A 20,838-nucleotide genomic window follows, 5' to 3' on the forward strand; every position below is an offset into this window, starting at 1 on the left:
ACGAATTGTAACTTTTGAACTGTAATGACCATTTTGGATTGTAAATAACTTGTAAATAATTTTATGGGATCCCATGTACTGTTTAATGTTTTTAGTAAAATATATCCATTCATTTTGACCGAGTTTTTCACCCTGGCCCATTTATAATATTTAGATGCACGTTTATGACCAAATGACTCATTTAGCGAGTTAAGCACTATTTAAATTACACAGTGTGACAGTCTTGGCTAATCAGGGTGTAATGCCCCAAATTTCCTAATAAGGTTTAACACCTTGATTAGGAGGCCGGGAGGGCCATAATTGATTTATTATGCCATGAAATGATTATATGCATGTTTATGTGAATTATATAATTATATGATGATAAATGCAAGTAAATGGGTCCACATTTTATTATTAGGGCATTTTGGTAATTTGGCCCGTTGAGGGTGTAATTGTGTACTTTCATGGATATGGATGAATTACAAATAATACCACATTATATGTGGATTTGTTCGAGCCATTCGACATGAGACGATCATGGAATGCAAGTTTTCGGTCTGGTCATAACGAGATTAGTTTCGGGGCTCGTGGTGAGTCTCGGGGTACTTTTGAGGATTAGAACATTACTGGGGATTAAAGGGTAATGGGATATGATTTATTAGCATTTGGGAATATTGAGAATAGCGGAAATCGGAGGGAGTTAATTATAATTAGCGAGATAGACGGGAAAGGACGGTTTTGCCCTTGGTGGCTGTTAAAGCTTTTATTTAGGCATGAGGGCATTTAGGTCTTTTCACCCTAAAAGATTTGTTCCAACCATTTAAGCTTGGAAGGTTGTAGAAAAAATAGAGCACCTTCTCTTTCTTCTCCTGTACATCATTTCTCTCCCATTTCTCTTTGGATTTTGAAGCTTCTTTTGAGGAACCAAGCTTTGATAAGCCAGGGTTGTGTTCTACCATTGAGGTGAGGTTTTAGCCATTGAATCTCTTGTTCTTGCTCTGTTTTATTGGAGTTTCAGTTTGGTTTTTGAGTTTGAAAGTTGAGTTTCAATGAGAGATTTTGGCAACGCTTTCTTAGGTTGTGTTGCCTAGGACATGTGTAGATGATATTTGGGTTCATTTGGGGGTTTAAATGGTGTTTGGAAGCTTTTAAATCAGGTTGGAAATGGGGGATTCGAATGAGGAAGAACTAGGACCATTTCTGCATGGTCCTAGCGCTATAGCGCCCAAAGGTAGCACTACAGCGCTAGCCAGGGCAAAATGCCCCTGGTTGTAGCGCTGGGGCGCTAGGGGGTAGCGCTGTGTCACGGGCTGACATTTTGACAGCGGAAATGCCCGTGCGGCACCTTGACTCCTCTGAGCCAAGGTCAGCCTTCCAGCCATTCGAATAATAATGGGCACATTTTTCGCGCGACCGTGTGCCTCTGCACACTTCCGTCTCTTGAACAACTCTCGCTGAGTCATGCTCTCAAGCATCTATGAGTGCAATCATGCATCAAGGCTATCTAGCCAAGACACTCACACTGTCCATAGGTTCTCACTATGGCAAGGCAAATCCCAACACCGATGCTCACCCAGACATTCGCAAGTCAAGGTAGCATGTGTGGCCAAGAGCCAACACCAAGCTGACGTGCCAACACCTCTCATCATGCCCCATTCGATACTATCCGATTAGCTCACATCACAGACCAAGGACTCCCATACGTCCATGGTCCAATCCTCAAGGCACCATACCATCATCCATGTTGGCAGGCCCTCGAGACTGGCTGCCAGACTAGTAGCATACACTGGACCTCTGTCTTACTCAAGCATAGTGCACCCTCCAATGCTTGCATGCTAACAAGTCCCACGAATGACTTCCCATGCCATCTCGTGTCGAGATTCGTGGCCATGGCACACCACGACATCTCTCGAAGGTTTGGGCCACGTTCCATGCAAGCGGCATCTCGGCAAGCCAAGGGAACCGTACCCTTAAACCTCTGGCAGCACACTTCGACGCACTACCAGGGCGGCCCGGTAATGTCCATGAGTACTCCTACTCATGGAGACGTATGAGTCCCCTCGTGGTCCTCATATGCCCGCCCTACTAGTCCTCCCAACTAGTAGTAGCTCACTTGACGCACCTGCGCCAGGGGGTGGTGGAGAGCTGACACCTGGTGCTCCCCCTACAAAGAGCCTTCTGAGCTTTTAGCCTTCTACCAGGAACATATATGATTTTCGCTTGGGAGACATATTTAGCTTCCAGCTCGCCAATTCTCCGAATCTCCCAAATCTAATCATACCATTGCGTTCATTGACCCTTCAATATGGAACCTACCAAATCTCGTCCATTTCCGGGCAATATTGAAGATATTTACGAAAATGCCACTGCCGTACAAACTAGGCATCAGCATGCTCACCAGCCTGCACCCTCGCGTGCGCATCTGACCGAGCGCCATCCTAGCTTGTAACATGCCATCAAGGCTGGCATGTTACACTCTCCCACACTTCAATTGTTGATGCCCTCATCGACAGACCGCTGGCCAATCTTCCTGCCTCGACTCCTAAGCTCACTCCATGCTTCTTCCGAATCTTGAGTCTGCACTAGTCCCTCTACTACTGTAGAACCACTAACTTGGTGATGATCTCCCACATCCACCCTTGGACTCGACCAGGGACCCCATGCCACCGTCGCTATTCAGAATTCTCCCATGAAGTAGTGCCACTGCACTCGAATACTCCTTGCACACATGAACTCCTCTGAGTCCATCACAATGTCCCTCCAGTCAACCAAGCAGCCCTTGCAACACTGACCCCAAAGCCAACACATCTTTTGATTGTTGCTTTCCCGCCAATCTTCCAATGCCTACTCTCTTATTGACAAGGAGGAAATTAAGGTGCACCCCTCAGGGTGAGGTTCGCAAACCAGCCGTTCCCAACGACACCTACGAAACATCCTTCCATTGAAGGCATGTCTCTCTTCAACGTGGCACTCATGCCGACTGTAGCCTTTATGCAGTATCTAGTGGATCCTTGCACACAGACTTCGCGAAGTAGTCTCTCAGACTTTTGGCCATCCGGCCTTACTGCATACCCATGGCTTGATGCGAAATGGCCACTTCTGACCATAAGCATCATTGTTCCTCTTGAGCTTCTACAACGTGGTCAATGATCTGACATCATTCAAAACCACTACAGTGCCTTCTGGCTCGTGCTCATGCTGACTCTCAGCATCATGCCTCAAGTTTTGCCCCCAAATCAACCTTGCCTAACTCTAGATGACCTGTTGAATCTTGACCAACTTGACTGCACTTTACCTCACCCTTGAGGTCTGAAGTTGTCCCATTCCGCTATCTCCCTTCGGCATATGTTCTCTGAATCATTCGGCTTGTGTTCCCATAAACACGTGTCCCCATAAAACACTAAGCATGTCCCATAACATGCTGCAAAACCTGCCCAATCTTGGTCTCAGCCTACGCCCATGCATATTGTCTATCTGCAGTTTCAATTGGTCACCTGACCTACTCGCATCAGTCATGCATGTCTTCGCACTGTACAACCCATCTGTTGTTGTGTTTCTCTCTAGATTCACACACCAAAGCTGAACAAGTACCCTGACCCTTCGAACATATGAATTAGTGGGCTCCCCCACTTCAACTTGGGAATAACTTCTTTTCTCGAGGTGTACCTCTCAAGGTATAGCTCGCAAGCTAACCGCTTTTCTCATGCGGTCCCTCGTTCCATTTATCACTTTTGAAGATTATGTTGAACTAATGTCTCGGCCATTCTGACTCTTCGCCCCTCGACATCTCTACGTTGCCTTAGTACCTAAGTCTTGTTGACTTTCACCTTAGACGAACGTTGCACTGATGTTACCTTAGTACCTGACTCCTGACGACTTTCACCCTAGGTAACTGGCTCTGTCTTTGTCTCTGAGTCTCCTTGACTTTACATTCTGAACAACTAACGATCTCCATGATAACTCATCTCGATGCTTTCGTAATGGAACATTGGTCTACTATTTGGATGTTTGAACCGTGAAGGTCTCTCCCCCACTTCAACAGTTGGCGTCCTCGACAACTTGCCCACACGCAAGAGCGTTTGACCACCTCAAGTTTTCATGCACCCAAAAAATCTAGAAGTGCCCCCTCGTAGGATATGACTCTCGAGTCAAATACTTCGTGTAGCACCACTGTCGATTCCCCTATGCATGCACTGTCCATATAGCTATCCATCTGCTCTATACTAGCATCTTGCCCCTCCAGGCAGCTTCTCTCGACTTCTATGGTCACCAAGTCCCAATAGCAAGGCCCTCCAGCCCACATTTAAACTCAAGCACCATATCTGCCTCCTTAAGCCTTCTTGCAGTACTAAGTTTCCCTGACGCAGCCCTCCAGCGCTCTCGAAACTCTAGTACTATTATGACCACTACGCGCGGTCTACTCGGCCCTGCTGGCCTTTGATGCATATATTCCACAACATAGCATATCTTACAATGCCTTAGTGTTGCTCACCCAAGATAATATCTCTGTGAGCCAACACGTCCCACTCAATTGTCTCGGCGCCTCCCTTCCGGACTAGAACAAGTAAACATGCCAACACTTCCAAGTACGACTATCCTCTGACGATCGCGGCCACTGCCACCTTGGTCTCCATGTGATGCCGTTTGGCACACAAGTAGCAACTGAAGCATTCCATGTTCATCTTTATCTAGTTTTCCAAAGCTATCCACTCTCGACGTCTGACGGCCACTATTATGCTCACCCACTCTTGCGTACAAGTTCCCTTTTCAACAACAGCGCTCCACGCGACTTACACTGTCACTCAGGAAAACTTGAACTAGTGAACCAAGCATAAAACCTTGACCTCTCGATCAAACTTTGTCTCATGTCAATGAGTTCCAACTCTTTTGTAGCACCTCTCCACAATTGCACGTGGTTGTTGTCTTTCTAGCATCACTGAACTTTGATTCGAAGCAACCATAACTTGTCCCCTCTCTAGGATGTCCAGTATTCCCACGAAGAAGAGCAACCAAGTCTCATCCCGTCTCAGCCTACTGATCCTTTCTAGGTGACTAAAGGGCTCAACGACATCTGTCCAAGCATCCAGACCTTTATGGTCCTTCAGCATGCCTACATCCTTTCTAGGATGGGCCAACCAGGTTCACCCCAACTTGAGATGAACCTGGCTCTGATACCAACTGTCACGGGCTGACATTTTGACAGCGGAAATGCCCGTGCGGCACCTTGACTCCTCTGAGCCAAGGTCAGCCTTCCAGCCATTCGAATAATAATGGGCACATTTTTCGCGCGACCGTGTGCCTCTGCACACTTCCGTCTCTTGAACAACTCTCGCTGAGTCATGCTCTCAAGCATCTATGAGTGCAATCATGCATCAAGGCTATCTAGCCAAGACACTCACACTGTCCATAGGTTCTCACTATGGCAAGGCAAATCCCAACACCGATGCTCACCCAGACATTCGCAAGTCAAGGTAGCATGTGTGGCCAAGAGCCAACACCAAGCTGACGTGCCAACACCTCTCATCATGCCCCATTCGATACTATCCGATTAGCTCACATCACAGACCAAGGACTCCCATACGTCCATGGTCCAATCCTCAAGGCACCATACCATCATCCATGTTGGCAGGCCCTCGAGACTGGCTGCCAGACTAGTAGCATACACTGGACCTCTGTCTTACTCAAGCATAGTGCACCCTCCAATGCTTGCATGCTAACAAGTCCCACGAATGACTTCCCATGCCATCTCGTGTCGAGATTCGTGGCCATGGCACACCACGACATCTCTCGAAGGTTTGGGCCACGTTCCATGCAAGCGGCATCTCGGCAAGCCAAGGGAACCGTACCCTTAAACCTCTGGCAGCACACTTCGACGCACTACCAGGGCGGCCCGGTAATGTCCATGAGTACTCCTACTCATGGAGACGTATGAGTCCCCTCGTGGTCCTCATATGCCCGCCCTACTAGTCCTCCCAACTAGTAGTAGCTCACTTGACGCACCTGCGCCAGGGGGTGGTGGAGAGCTGACACCTGGTGCTCCCCCTACAAAGAGCCTTCTGAGCTTTTAGCCTTCTACCAGGAACATATATGATTTTCGCTTGGGAGACATATTTAGCTTCCAGCTCGCCAATTCTCCGAATCTCCCAAATCTAATCATACCATTGCGTTCATTGACCCTTCAATATGGAACCTACCAAATCTCGTCCATTTCCGGGCAATATTGAAGATATTTACGAAAATGCCACTGCCGTACAAACTAGGCATCAGCATGCTCACCAGCCTGCACCCTCGCGTGCGCATCTGACCGAGCGCCATCCTAGCTTGTAACATGCCATCAAGGCCGGCATGTTACACGCTGTAGCGCTACCCTATTTTCTCAGAGGCATGTTTTGGGCATTTTTAAGGGTTTTTGGCTCGGGGTTTCAATTCCTAAGGCTCGGGATCGAATCAACTCACCGTTTAGGTACATTTGGGGGTCCCGGGAGTGAGGTATAGGTCAAGACCCTATTATGTTGATTTCATTAATTGGAGGTTTATATGGTTATGACTAGGTGACTGCTAAGGGATTAAATGATCGATCGTTCTCAAGGGTCGTTCAATTGTTATTTCTCGCTCGAACCAGAGGTAAGAAAACTGCACCCAGTATGTGATGCATGTGAAGCACGAGAAACATGTGATTAGGGCATGCCATGAATGTTAAATATGAGATTGATCAGAGCTTGAGTCTCTGTGTTTGTGCATGATCCTAATTATGCTAGCAATTATTAAGTAAGCATGTTGAATGCCCTACATTTGGATATTTGACATATGATATATGCCTGGTAGCATTGCTTACTTGTGTGTGGCACTGACTAACTAGTCAGAATTGGCAATGGTGTCAGTATTGACTGTGAAGTTATGACTCACTTATCAAGTTCGGCAGTAGCACTGAGCACTGGTCACCTGGAATTGACTAATAAGTCAAGAACGGTCTTAGCGTGTTTAACGCAAGCTGACAAAGATAAGATCTAATCAACATCTGCATTGAATGAATCAAATGAGCATTAATGCTAGACCGAGCTCAAGTTTGATGAAAACTAAAAGTGTTTGTCTACCAAAGGCTAGTCACTTAGAGCCAGAGCTAGAGAGCCCCAGTGACTGTTTAGTCACATGGCTATGGGTGTTGATCCCAAAGTGACTTACCCAGAAGTCACTCATTTGATTGGAGCTAGGGTCAGAGAGCCCCAGTGACTGTTTAGTCACATGGCTATGGGTACTGAGCCTAGGTGACGGTTTCGTCACATGGCTGTGGGTGCCGAGCCCCTTATTGACTTGTTCGTCAGTCACTCATTCGATTCGAGTTATTTCCAGAAAGCCCAGGTGACTGTTTCGTCGCATGGCTATGGGTGCTGAACCCCATTGAGACTTGCTTGTCAGTCACTCATTATGGTTAAACAGAACCTCAAAGTGATATTCACTCATCTGGTCAGGGCTATAAGCTATGTATGATTATAATGATCATCATTCGCATGGCTGTGGGTTCTTAGCCCGTGGTGACTTGCTTGTCAATCACTCATTATGGTTAATGGAACCACCAATGTTAAATTACTCATTTGATTAGGATTGACTTGATAGTCATCTACTTAGGAGGGCAGGATTTCATATCTTGGATTCCCCATCATTACTTGAACTTATTTGCATGCGTGATTAAGGTTATTATTGAGGCATGCATTTTATGATTTGATGACATTATATTACTGATCATGAGCATATTGAGTTTTCTGGCTGGGCTTCGGCTCACGGGTGCTATGTGGTGTAGGTAAAGGCTATGTGGCGCTGGACCATCCTTGAGTTGGAGAGCTTAGGTGATGATGTGTACATATGCGGCTGCTCGTCCGCCACAGCCGAGGGTTGAAAGAGGAACTAGGGTTAAACCCTATTTTGCCGCTTAGATTGGCTGGTTGTAAATATTTTCTTGCAATGAATATTAAATTATAGTTTTGGCATCCCAATATATACAGTAAACGTTCTAGTCAAACGTTATATCTTAACCAAAATTTTTAATCCCTAGACTGCTAATTGTACTTAGTTACACGATTATGGATAAATGACTCGATTAGCGAGTTTAGCACTCTTTAAAATGCACACCGTAACTGTCCCTGGAGTTTAGGGCATTACACAGGGCGTTACAATAGTCATCACAAGTCTTAACATATAATCACTTGTCCACGTTATTGTGTCTAAATCCATCTAAAAGAATGCTTTATCAAACTTCTCATGCTAGTGTTTTGGAGTTTGTTTCAAACCGTACAATGATTTGATAGCTCTACACACTTTATCTTCAATTCCTTGAAGAACAAAACCCTTCGATTGTTCCATATTTACCTCCTATTCGAGATCTCAATTTAGGATTGTCGTTTTGACTTCCATTTGGTGCACAATCTAATAGAAGTTGTCATTGCTACTAGTGCATATGTGTCAAAGTAATATATTTCCTCCTTTTGTTTGAAGCCTTTGGCAACTAATATAGCCTTAAAGTTTTGTATGGTGCCATCGGTATGGTATTTTCTTCTAAATACCCATTTGCACCCAATTGGTTTTCACCCTTATGGAAGGTCAATCAATTCCCAAGTGTGGTTAGACATAATTAAACCTATTTCATCATTTCTTGTGTCCTTCAGAAAGGTGGAGTCTCTTAATGACATAACTTATTTGAAAGTTTAGGGATCATCTTCTATTTGAAGTACTATTGGATATTTCCATGTAACTTCTTCATTATTTTCTTCTACTAGATATAGTGTTTCTACTTGACACCACTTTTCACTTGATCACAAATCTTTAAGTCTTTGGCTTCTTCTAGGAAATAAAGGTTGCTTACCAACCATTTTAGGAGTCTGCTCTTGAGGATCTCTAATTTAAACAGGTTCTTTTGATTTATTGTTATCAGATAACATGTTCCCAAAGAATGCAATCTCTCGTGATTCAATTATCACATTGGACTCAAAGTCTAACAATCTATAAGCTTTTTTATTTAAGGCATAGCCTACAAATGCACATCTTATAGTCGTTGGACCCAACTTGGTTCTTTTAGGGTTTGTGTTCACTACACCAAATACCCCATTCCATAACACATAAATATAACTTTATTAAAAAAGCGTTATACTATCTAATGTAAAAAGAAAAGCGGTAAATAATAAATAGTTAAAAAAAAGGCGGGTTACGAAATTGTTATACTTTCCTTTTCCCTCTCTTCCCGTTCTATTCTCTAGACCTGAACCCAAAGCTCTCATTTTTTTCCTCTAATCTAAAAACCGTGTCTCTAACCCGGTCTCCTGACTCACTCTTCCCCGATCCCTCTCCTTCTCTCTCTCTCTCCTGCTCCCTCAACTATGACGGCGAGGGGATAGAAGAGGCTTCAACCACTGTGGAGGTTGACGGGGCTGACAGAGGCTCAGCGGGACTTCCGGAGGCTCGACGACGTGGACTCGCTCTCTCACCTGTCTTTATGGAGCTCGACCTTCCCTAGCATCGGCAAACGACGCAAATGACAGGGGCTCGTGGGTCTTGTGAAAACGACGGGCTTAGGGTCGTGGGTGGCTCGGTCTCACGGAGGGGGTGGGTGGCTCGGTCTTGAAAGTTACAGCTGGTTATGGAGAGAATGGTAAGTGTATTTACTGGAGAGCTTTATCTCTGATGTGTTGAACTTGTAGAAATCTAGTTATGAGACACGCTAAAGAAATTGGTAATATAGTTTCATTCTTGTTTTTGTACCAGTATAACTTAGAATAATATAAGGCCTTGTGCTAATTTTGTAATACAAACATGTGTTGAATTGAATGTTATATGCTTCAGTTCAATAATTTCATTACCACAAACTTTTTGTGTCTTTGTGTGTAAAAAATTACAATACTACTTATACAACTCTTGGTGTGTATATTTATTTTATTGTCTTGATATGGAAGTAAAATCTCAGATTTTGAATCTGTTAAGCAAAAGCTTGAGTATTCATTATGTGATCAATTAATTATGTAGTCAAAATAAATATGTATTATTGACTTGCAATCTTTTATACTATATTCGCCCCGTAAATTCCATATCTGTGCCCGACCCTGTGCAGCATCGCTCTCTGTATCATCAGGCAATAAAGTCTTTTTTAAAAAAGAATTTCATATTGAGAAAAGAGAACTGAGAATCGCATCGAAGGTCAGTGATTCTCTGCTTCATATGTTGCTAATTTTCTTTTTCCCGCCTTTTCTTATCTAAAAATATTGTGACTAGGTACCCGAGATTCTTACTGCTGGTTCCAAACTAGAAAATATCATTTTTGAAATTGTCAACTGTGAGGGTATTGTGGATGGTACTATCCACGATGAAGAGAAAACTGGTCTGTCACATATGCTAACAATAAAGGCTGATTGGCTTAATTTGGGAGAGTCTGTCCGGTATACTTTCAAGCATGGGCGCTGCATTGTTCCTGCTATTCCTTTATCTCAAATTGCAGGAAACTATAGCTTCTTAGCTATCCATTCTCGCCATTCAAACCTTAGTCTGAATGTTGAGGTGGGAACAACTATGTAAAAGCTATATGTGATGTTTTTGTTTTGTTGGTTGAAGTAGTTTACAAACCAGTACTTATTGGACCATTGATATACTCCATATGCAGGTTCATGTCAAACCTGCTATACCAAATCCAAAAGTGGAGCATGATGGAAAAAACTTCTCCACGGTCATTGAAAATAATAAAATGGTACAAGCATACAACTACTAATTGTCACTTTTACATTACTTTTCAAAGAATATGCAGTTTTTATCTTGGCATGGACTAACCATTGTAATAATTATTTTTATTCATCTATAGAGTTTCACAGGCTTTAGGAAGATAGATATTCCCTTCTTGTACACATTTCATGCTGGATTTAGGATTTCTTGAGTTTCTTTATTTCACTGCAGGTCTTTGAAGAGGACCTGTTAAAATTGGCTCTGTAGTCTGAATATTGGAAGAAAAAAGTGTCAAGCTAAATGAAGAGAAGGAAAAAATTGAGCAAACTATGAAAAAATTGCAAGGTTTTGACTGGCTAGCACATCTATAGCTATTCTTTTTTATCTGCTGGAATCATTGTAAAAATGTTTTGACATATCTAAAGAATCTACTTGACCAAATCCACCATTTAATTTTGTGACACTGACATGCCCTTCCATGCTAGATAGTATACCTGGGCGCACTCACTCGGCTTTTAAAAATTATTGTAGAGATGAGACGACACCCTTTTTTCTATTGTGTGTCCTGGGCCTTGTTTTTCTAGTTTTAGGACATATTTGCTATATTAGAACTTTGTTGATCGAAGTACTTAACGGGATCTTATATTTTTTGTAAAATTTCTAGATTCTACAGAACTATATCCATTTGGTCTCGAAAATCAGTTGTCCTTGAAAGAGGAAGTGATGGAGAATATAGAAAAGATGGGTAACTCTGCTGCTGCGGTTCTTTGCATTATTTCTAGGGGAATTCCATTCCAAGAGCCAGAAAATCATTTAATGAAAGACACAATAGGAGTGGTTGCTCTACTTGGAAGAGTTCGACCTCATTGCAGCCAACTGAGCAGGTCAAACATCTCATGTGTTTGCATTTTCCCAACCAAAACACTATCTTGTCGCCCTTTTATTTTATTTTTTCTTTATTTGGTTCTAACTTGTAGGTTTGTCTACATTTAGGATACTGTCAGAATACTTGGGTGCAGATCAAATGCTTGATGTTGTCGTAAGATCTTTCGAAATTGTTGTTCTTCTAGAAAGGTATAAACAAAATGGAGAAGTTGATCGCAGCCATGCTATTCATGAAGAAGCAGCCATTCTTGGCAAATCTATAAATGGTCGATTTCTTGTTATATGCTTTGACAATATAAGGTGACATCCAAAGCTTCTTAACTACAATTAATTTATTGGCACAAGATAATCTCTCCTTTCTTATCAAGTACAAAGTTGGATCATCTTAGAATATGAAGATTTACTCAGAGGACTAATATTCCTTATTGTTTGGCAGTCCATTCAGAGGTATCTTGTCGTTTATGGCCATCTTAGTCAGTAATTACTATATGAATGGACAATTTATATCTCACTATATTCTTTTTTGGCTATTTGGTATTTGGACAAATGTTTTAAGTGTTGTTGACAGTTGTGTATACTGAACCATATCTTATCATTGTTAGATTAAGCAATCACTCTTTTAGACACAATGATTCTATATTTCAAATGGTATAGGCTTACCTGGTACGATTAAAATAGGACCTTGAGAGTGTTAAGCTTGGTATAGATCACATCAGTGACCCATCTATGTCGTATCTTGATGAGTAGGTCACATCATTGTGCCCCATCTTTGTTTTTTTCTTGAATTGAACTTCAGTTTCTCATGCAGTGCGTCAACTATCTAATGCATTTGAACTATCTAACATTTTCTTTGCTTGAATTTTTTTAGTGTAAAAGTTGAATTTGTCAGATTAGTCTTAGTGTCCAATCTTTTAAGTTTAATTGGAGAGTTGATTATTGAAATATAAACTGAACTGCAATTTGTTGGATTCAAAACTTGGACAGTGTATTATACTAAACTATTCGGTTCTTATCATTACAAAATGATTTGCTGTTATCTATCCTTGTGCAGATCTCTACAAATTTTTATTCTCCAAATATGAATGTTTTCAGTGAGAACTTCCTCCCTCTGCTCAAACGCCTTGATGACTGCATAGCCTAAGGGGATTCCTTACTATGTTTTTGGTTTAAGTTTTTTTTTTATTAGAGATTAGATGACATAAATTCTTTGCATTTTAGCGTTTGGAATCACTTTGATAGGTGGTAATTTTGATTTTGCCCAAACTGTAATGGATGTTGTCTATTGCAGATATTAAGACAGCTGTAAAAAATAAAGTTCCTCTTGTACGGTGATCAACTCTTAACTGGGTAACATTCTGTATTGAAACAAGTAACAAGGCTGTTATTTTAAAGGTGCACAAGGACTATGTGCCTATACTTATGGAGGTAAGTGCATTTATGTTTGTAGTTGTAATATATTTCATATTTTTGAACAATCAGTTGAGTAAAATGTGCTAAACATTGCTTATTCCCATTTATTTTAGAAGACAGCTTCAGTACTGTTTTTGATGAGTTTAGAGCACTAATTCATGGTTTGGTGCTCTTACTTTCTAATTTGTAATCTGAATGGAGCTTTTTAATTTCAGTACTTTTATATGTCAAATGCATTTGCTTATTGATGTCTTTGGTTTACTTTAGTTTGCTGTTCACTTTACTTGGTTGTTTATGTGATACTCATGCTAGTTGCTTCTATCTTTTTTATTACTGGATTTTACTGGGTGGTGGATAACTTATGGCTATCTAAAAGTTGGAAGATTGAACTTCTGAAGTTGCAAAATAATGATACAGTATTTTTGTTTCTTGATCATTCTCACCAAGTACTAAGAGGTTGTTTTTGCTTCTTTTTTTTCTTGACGCATTTACCAGTTGGGTAAGCGGGGTCTTGGATCCAGAAGGTAGTGCATCTAGAGATGTTGTTACATCAGTTAAAAGGTAGGCTCTTATTTGTTATTTTTGTTTACCTATTTATTTAGTTTCTGCTTTAATAGTTGGTGTAATTTGTTTTTGTCTTTTCTGTATATATACTCTTTTGTATCATTACTTCTTTAATGAGAATTGATTTTATTAATTCAGTCACTAAGTTTGATTCTATCTGCTTTTCTGAATTCCATTGAGCAAGGAAGTTGTCTCGTTTTGCTTACCTTTATGTACATGTTTCTCTTGAAACTTTACACAAAAGTATTGTTTTCAAATTGTTTTTTTCAGCTGGTCTGTGTTTTTTGCATAATAAAAGAAAGGGAAGACATAAAGCATAGGAAGAAGAATAGCATTAGAAAAGGTGATAATTCCTCTTTGATTTTTTATTTGTAAGCTATAAAGTTGATTTTACTGTATTTTCCTTTTTAATGTTAGTGGGTTTTACAAATGGTAGTATCCTTTGCCCTGTGATGGAAAAACTCAATGTTGGAAACAATGCCTTGTTTCTAGATTACTTTGTGCCTGGTGATGAAAACTTTTATTTTTGTATTGATATGTGCATTGATTTCATTATGAGCCTCCATCTTTTCTGCTCTCACCATCTTTGGTACTCACCATGATCCATTATTTTATTTTATTTATTTATTTATTACTATTTTCTCATGTTGGCTGTGGTGATGATGATCTGTGTTTGCTGTTGGTGGTGGTGAATGCCAAAGGTGATGGTTGAAGTGGTGGTGTTTAAACCTTGAAGATGTGATTGGTTCTCAATGAATTTTCAATGTTCATGAAATTTCTAGCATTAATCTCTGAAGGCATTTATATATTAAAATGGTCTCTTTTTACAGCTACAAAATATATATTTTATTGCCTTATGTAATAATATGAAGATATTGTCATTTTTTTTTGTTAGTTTTCACTTTCTTTGCATGCTTATTTGCCCTGTGATGGAAAATCTAATTTTCCAAAGCAGTTTCATGGTTTTGCATTATAAGCCGTCTCTCTCTCTCTCTCTCTCTCTCTCTCTCTCTCTCTCTACATACATACATACATATATATTTCTCTCTCTCTCTCTCTCTACTTTTTCACCAGAAAAAAGTCTATTTTACAGAATCTATTGTGAGTGCTCTTAAGGCTTATAATGAAAATTCTCATGTACACTGTTAATGACCATATTAGCTTATGAGATCTGAGGGCTTTTGAATATCTACGTTTGTTATTCTCTGTTTTATAATGCTTTATTTGCTTTATCACCTGTTAATAGATTAGAGGAAGAATTATTTAAAGATTACCTTTATTATTTATCTGTTTTATAATGCATGTTTTTGAACACTACTTGACAATGCCTTTATAGAATTGAGTACCTAAAGGTAACACTCCTATGTTCCAGGCTTCTCTAACTATGGTTCGAGGTCCAGTAATGGATGAAGTACACCAACGGCTCAATCCATGGATATCTCAGGTGATTTGCTGCTCCAAATATAACAAGATCATACAGTTGTTTTAGACTTGATATATCAAACTGTAATTGGGTAGGATTGATTAGATAACATGTTTGGAATTGTGTTCTCAACCTAGGGTCATTATTCCTTATAATTTCAGTAACAAACCCAAATGTATGCACAGATTACTAGGGTATTCAAGGAAAAGGAGCACGCTGAAGTTGAGTTTACTGTAAGTTAACTTCTGAAATTGATCTACCAAGAGCACAGAGAATTCTGTTAACTTTGTTTTTCATATATATATATATATATATATAGTTGTCAATTTACTGTTTGCTGATTATGTTATTCTATTTTTATATTGGACCTATACCTGTGGATGATAGCATAGGAAAAGAAATCACTACTCAAATTACAACAGCCTTAAAGACTAATGGAACATTCTACACAGATTCTAACGGACGTGACTTCATTAAGAGGGTATTCTAAATCTCTAATACTTAAATTTGATAAGAGATATTTGAATCACACACTGTGCTACTTTATATATCATTGTACAGTTAAATATATGGAAGTTGAAGATCTTTGCGGTTTATTTTCAAGTCTTTATTCCATCTCATGGAAGCATACATGAAGTTATTATCCTGTGTGCTTCTATTTCTTGACGCATTGAAACATACGACTCATATAGATATGTTATGGTATTGATTCAATTTATTCTCAAGCTGCATTGATCTTACCTCCATTCCATTTTACAGTTTTTATAGTAAGCATCAATTATTGAGCATGTACTTAGTTCAACTTTCTCAATTCAGTTTTTGAGAGGAAATCCAAAAACATATGCTTTGTTTTTGTTTTTCTCATGTTCAGCATTCTATATGTATTATATTTCTGACTACTTTCTTGCCTTTTGTTATTATTTTTCAGATTAATCTTGGAATATACATGCAAGACAGTATCTCAAAACTGTCAGTGTTGGTTGACCGTTCAGTTGGGGGATCCAGTTTAGTGGATGGTCAGATAGAGCTTATGCTCCACATGTTTCTATTCTCTTTGATTTTTTTCCAAGATTAATTATTATTCCCTGGTTTAATGCATTTGATTTAATCAGCTAGGATTGCTTCCTCATGACTTCGAACAAGTTGCTTTGATTTTGTAGGAGATTACTTCATGATGATTCAAGAGGAGTTGGTGAGGTGTTGAATGAAACAGTTTGTCTTCATGATAAATGCGAGGGTTTAACTGTAAGTATACCATTTTTCCAACCTCTATTTATAGTTGAGTTGATAATTGTGTCTATGAAAAAATTTTCAAATGACACAGGGAGAACTAATAGACTCAGGTTCCATACGGATATTTACAATCAAGACGACCAAAGAAAATATGATATTTTTTAAGCTATTATTTTCTGTTTGATTTAGTTGTTATTTCTTATATTAGACCCATTTTGCAAGGTCTGATTCTAATCTGGCTTGAGCCCTGGGTGAGCACGTTACATTTTGGTACTAATTATTCTTAGCGATTCTTTTTTATTAAGACTCCTGTTTGGTCAGTAATGATATGTAATTAAATCTCCTCTGTTGTAGGTTCATGCGGCCAGAAACTGCACAGGGCATATTTGTTAACTTCAAAGACTTGTACTATTACAATGGGAACAAGCTTCCTTTTGCTGCTGCTCAAATTGGCCAGGCTTTCAGAAATGAGGTTCTTAATTTTCTTATCTTTGGACTTTAGCACTTATGTTTGCATAGGATGCTCATATTATTTCTAATTGGTAACGGGTCTTTGTAACTAGTATTTGGTTCTTAAGCGTCTTATGTGCTTTGAATCTTTGATAACAAATATTGTATCAAGTTTTGGTTGTAGTATTCAAATGTTGTGATGTTATTCTTTTCTAGGATTTACCTTTTGATCTTTTTGAACCATACATATGTTTATACATATATTTGGTTGTCAATTATGATTATAACTGTATTAATATGTATATATTTTTATTTGAAGAATCAATCATGGTTGGGTTCCCTTATCAACACTATAGTTGGAAATTTGAAACTCTCAATTTCAAATATTCATATCAGATACGAGGACAGTGAAAGGTGTGTAATAGCAAGTTAAATTTTATATTTTGGAATCTTAACATTCTTATTTTCTATCTGAATTTTAATTTCCTATTCTTTAGCAATCATGGTCACCCATTTGCAGCAGGTGTGACCTTGGAGAAACTCTTAGCTTCCTTCTGAGTGGGTCCAGGTAGAACCAATATTTAGTTTATTCTTGCAGTTACATATGTTGAGGGCATGTTCAAACTATGAAACTTTGATCATTTATTTGCTTCAGGTTTTTAGATATGGCACTGAAGAAGGCAAACCTGCTGATAGAATTGTCAAACAGCACACTTATATTCTGGAACCAATTACAGGAAATGCAAAGTATATTCTGGATGATGTCATTCTCTGTTTATCAAAGGTTTAATTTCATAATTCAACTATGATTGGATACTTGGAGGCATGTTTTGATTGGCCTTGAAAATTTTTAGTATCTTGTTGTTGCAGGATGGATACAAAGATATGTTAAAACTAGCTGATAAGTTTTCTGCCTTTAATCAACGCTTAAAATATGCGCATTTTCGTCCACATGTTTCCGTGAAATCTGATCCTCATTCTTGGTGGAAGTATGCTTATAGAGCTGTATCTGACAAAGTGAAGAAGGGAAGGTAACTTCTTTAGGACATGGCTTTGTGTATAATGCAAGATATATTTATATAGAATTAGTCAAAATTGTTAACTCAACGTAGCAGTTAATAGGAACTTTAATTACATTGTTTGGTATTTTTAAGTAGTACATACTACCTTATTGTATATCAACTTAACCTTTTAGATTATTTAATGCTGTTTTTGTATCTATTCAATCAAGATATTTCTATTGGCATGTATTGCTTATATTGTATATATTATATTAGCTATAATAGTACTTAGCATGGCTTGAAATTTGCTGCTGAAATTACCTTGACTTAGCATGGCTTGAAATTTGTATTTTTGTTTAAAGGTGCATGAAACTTTCTTGCTTATAAATTATGTTCTCATATGTGTGGTGCCACTAACACTCTATTTTGGTTATTGATTATAAGCCCTGTTTATTTTATAAAGAAATCTGCACATTCTTGTTGATTAAGATTCTAGGTGCTATAATTGGAGGTTTTACTTAGCTCTCTTTCATAGATAAAAGAGTCAAAGTTCCAGAGTATTATTAACATATTGGATTGCATTTTAATCATGATTTTTTGTAGTTTTTGTGCTGTAAAGACAGTTATTTCTCTGTTCTTCATCTATTAAATTGATTAGTATATTTTCACTGTTAGTTGGAAGATATGCAGCTGTTGTTGACATGAACCAGGTTTTAACTAGAATTAGAGGTTTTAACTAGAATTAGCCTAACATGATCTACATTTCTGCATAGCATGCACACATATCATGTATTTACAATTAGACAGAGACACTTAGAGAGATCTGAATGAGTCATGTGTCAGAGCTTGGCTCTATTCTAGGTTAGTTTCTTCAAAGTCTTTGTTGCTGATTTTTGTCTATTTCCAGCCTTCATTGCTGAGTTTTTTTGGGGGGCTATGTTTTCTAAAGACAAAACAGAGTATTACATTATTGGAATTTTTTTTGGCCATTATTTCCATTCCTTTATAGCCATCAAGTCTGATTTTACCTTTTACAATGTCTGAAACAATCGTGACAAGTGATTGCTTATATTGAATTGTGTCACCCTCTTTAACGGTAAATTGGCCATAATAATATATCATTATATTTTGAGCACACCATGTCACTATGTTAGGTACCTTTTGGCATATTTTAGGCAAGTATCCAAGACTGGGTCTTGTAAGTCAACATACCTCTATAATTTTTTAGGCTAATGAGTTCTTATGAATATTGTTGACTGTTTTTAATAATAGATAATATTTTAATTGTTTCATCTTTCTTTTGTCCAAGTAATCTATAGTGATTACTTTCTTTTTTAATAGTTCAGGGTATTTCTTTTTTTAATACTTTCTTTTGTCAAACATTTTACTTGCCTAGATGTCACGTTAAGTATTATTTAGTTCTTTAATTATTTTTATTGTTACACTAAGTAAAGAGAAGTTAAGTTTTCAGTTTTACAGAAACATTTACTTTTGCCCTTTGGCTACTGAAGTAATATGATAATTTGCAAACCTCTTTTTTTTTTCTCTATGGGATACTAAATTGTAGAAAATGACAGCTTAACTATCAATTTTGCAGATTGATGTAGGCATTGGATCTTCATCATTTGCAAAATCACAGGGCCCGGAATGACTCATTGATAGTGGATGTTTGCCAGGTGAATGGGAATTAAAGTCTTCTTTCTTGAAAGCTATATTTCTTCTTTCCTTGAACCATAAGCATTTATTTTTTCCTGTACTTGTACAAAATTATTTTCTTCTCTTACAATGTTTATATGTTAATGGTTAGGGTCAATATAAGTCGACACTGGTTTGCCCAGCATGTGGAAAGATTTCAATCACTTTTGATCCCTTCATGTATTTGTCGTTGCCGCTACCTTCAACTACAACTCGGCAAATAACCGTGACTGTGTTTTACGGCGATGGAAGTGGTCTTCCTATGCTATACACTGTTAGTTTGCTAAAGCAAGGTTGCTGTAAAGATCTTAGAGAACAACTAAGTAATGCTTGTTGCTTGTTGCTTGAATGCTGATGAGATTCTTCTGCTTGCAGAGGTAAATTTGGTTTCCATTGATATCTGCTACAATTTATTTTATTTATTCCCTTAATTTTAGTTCTAGTGGTTGAGTAGCTGTAATTTCGATTGCCAGGTTTATGAACATAAGATTTTTCGATATTTGGAAAACCCCTCAGATCTATTGGCTCCAATTAAGGAGGATGACCACTTATAGACTTTCTAAAAACGTTGTGGGAAGATCCACAATTGAAATAATTCATCGACCACATGAAAAGTAAGCTTGCATCCCTATCCTTATGTAATTGGTAAATAGCAATGGTAAACATGTGATGTACAAACTGGTGTTGCCAATCCATCTATTGAAAAATAACTTTAACTAAGTAATTTCAGAAGGGGATTATAGTATCAATTAAAATAATTATTGGCTACTTGTTCATTAAGAAGCTGAAGTCCGTATGAATAAAGTTCAAGCGCTCCAAGTCAAGTGTTGACTGGATAATACTGGCTATATTATCTGCTTTTGAGAAATATGTGTTTTAATTTTTTGTATCCTAGTCATTTTATGTCTTGGATCATCTACGCAGACTGCTTGTTAGACTTCTGCTGGATTTCCTAACTTAGATAGTCGGATTTTTTAGGTGCCTGTCAGACAGTGTTACGGGTTGTCAGGGAAAGCTTATTGGTACCCCTTTTGTTACTTATTTAAAAGAGCCAATATGTGGAGCCAATGTTGAAGCCGCTGTTACTAGATTGTTGTCACCTTTGAAGAGAACGCGTCCTTCAGTTAAGCTCCAGAATGGTAAGGAAAATGGATTTGAAAAAGAGGTTATTGAAGAACCATCAAACAGCTACAATTCTAAGAACCTGTCAATGGATGATGCAGAAGTAGAGGAAAAATCCAGCGAAGCGTTATTTCTGTGTTAAAAGTAGTAAATTTTAGATTCCTAGAATACTTAAAGAATATTTTGTTGTTGATGACAGTGTTGCATGTTTTAAACTAAATTGTGGATTGTTAATTCAATGTAGAATGTTTTTACTTTTTGTTATTTGAAAATCAAGTTCATTTGATGATGCTAGTATATATTAGAAAGTTAATTTTAATTATATAAAAAAAATTAAAATATAATAGAATAAATTAGTGTAATTTAAATAAATTA

The 20,838-nt window shown here is 38.5% G+C and overlaps 2 protein-coding genes across 3 annotated transcripts; both read left to right on the forward strand.

The window, feature by feature from the left end:
• The first annotated feature begins 10,083 nt into the window (after positions 1-10,083).
• On the forward strand, positions 10,084-10,729 carry LOC133805733 (structural maintenance of chromosomes flexible hinge domain-containing protein GMI1-like). Its single transcript, XM_062243894.1, has 3 exons — positions 10,084-10,164; positions 10,240-10,521; positions 10,625-10,729. The coding sequence occupies exons 2-3, from the start codon at positions 10,357-10,359 to the stop codon at positions 10,727-10,729; spliced, it is 270 nt and encodes an 89-aa protein (XP_062099878.1). The 5' UTR covers positions 10,084-10,164; positions 10,240-10,356.
• A 5,280-nt stretch (positions 10,730-16,009) lies between these two features.
• LOC133803485 (uncharacterized) lies at positions 16,010-19,920 on the forward strand. 2 transcript variants are annotated; one of them, XM_062241545.1, is made up of 10 exons: positions 16,010-16,207; positions 16,404-16,465; positions 16,550-16,667; positions 16,965-17,059; positions 17,169-17,213; positions 17,301-17,429; positions 17,500-17,676; positions 19,244-19,322; positions 19,454-19,718; positions 19,815-19,920. In XM_062241545.1, the coding sequence occupies exons 3-8, from the start codon at positions 16,554-16,556 to the stop codon at positions 19,251-19,253; spliced, it is 570 nt and encodes a 189-aa protein (XP_062097529.1). In that variant the 5' UTR covers positions 16,010-16,207; positions 16,404-16,465; positions 16,550-16,553; the 3' UTR covers positions 19,254-19,322; positions 19,454-19,718; positions 19,815-19,920. The 2 variants fall into 2 exon arrangements, 1 of the variants encoding a protein (XP_062097529.1); XR_009877982.1 differs by lacking the exons at positions 16,010-16,207; positions 16,404-16,465; positions 19,244-19,322; positions 19,454-19,718; positions 19,815-19,920 and having other exon boundaries at positions 16,623-16,667; positions 17,143-17,213; positions 17,516-17,651.
• The last annotated feature ends 918 nt before the right edge of the window (positions 19,921-20,838 follow it).

The sequence above is a fragment of the Humulus lupulus genome, chromosome X, assembly GCF_963169125.1.
Source record: "Humulus lupulus chromosome X, drHumLupu1.1, whole genome shotgun sequence".
In the NCBI taxonomy this organism is placed as follows: Eukaryota; Viridiplantae; Streptophyta; class Magnoliopsida; order Rosales; family Cannabaceae; genus Humulus; species Humulus lupulus.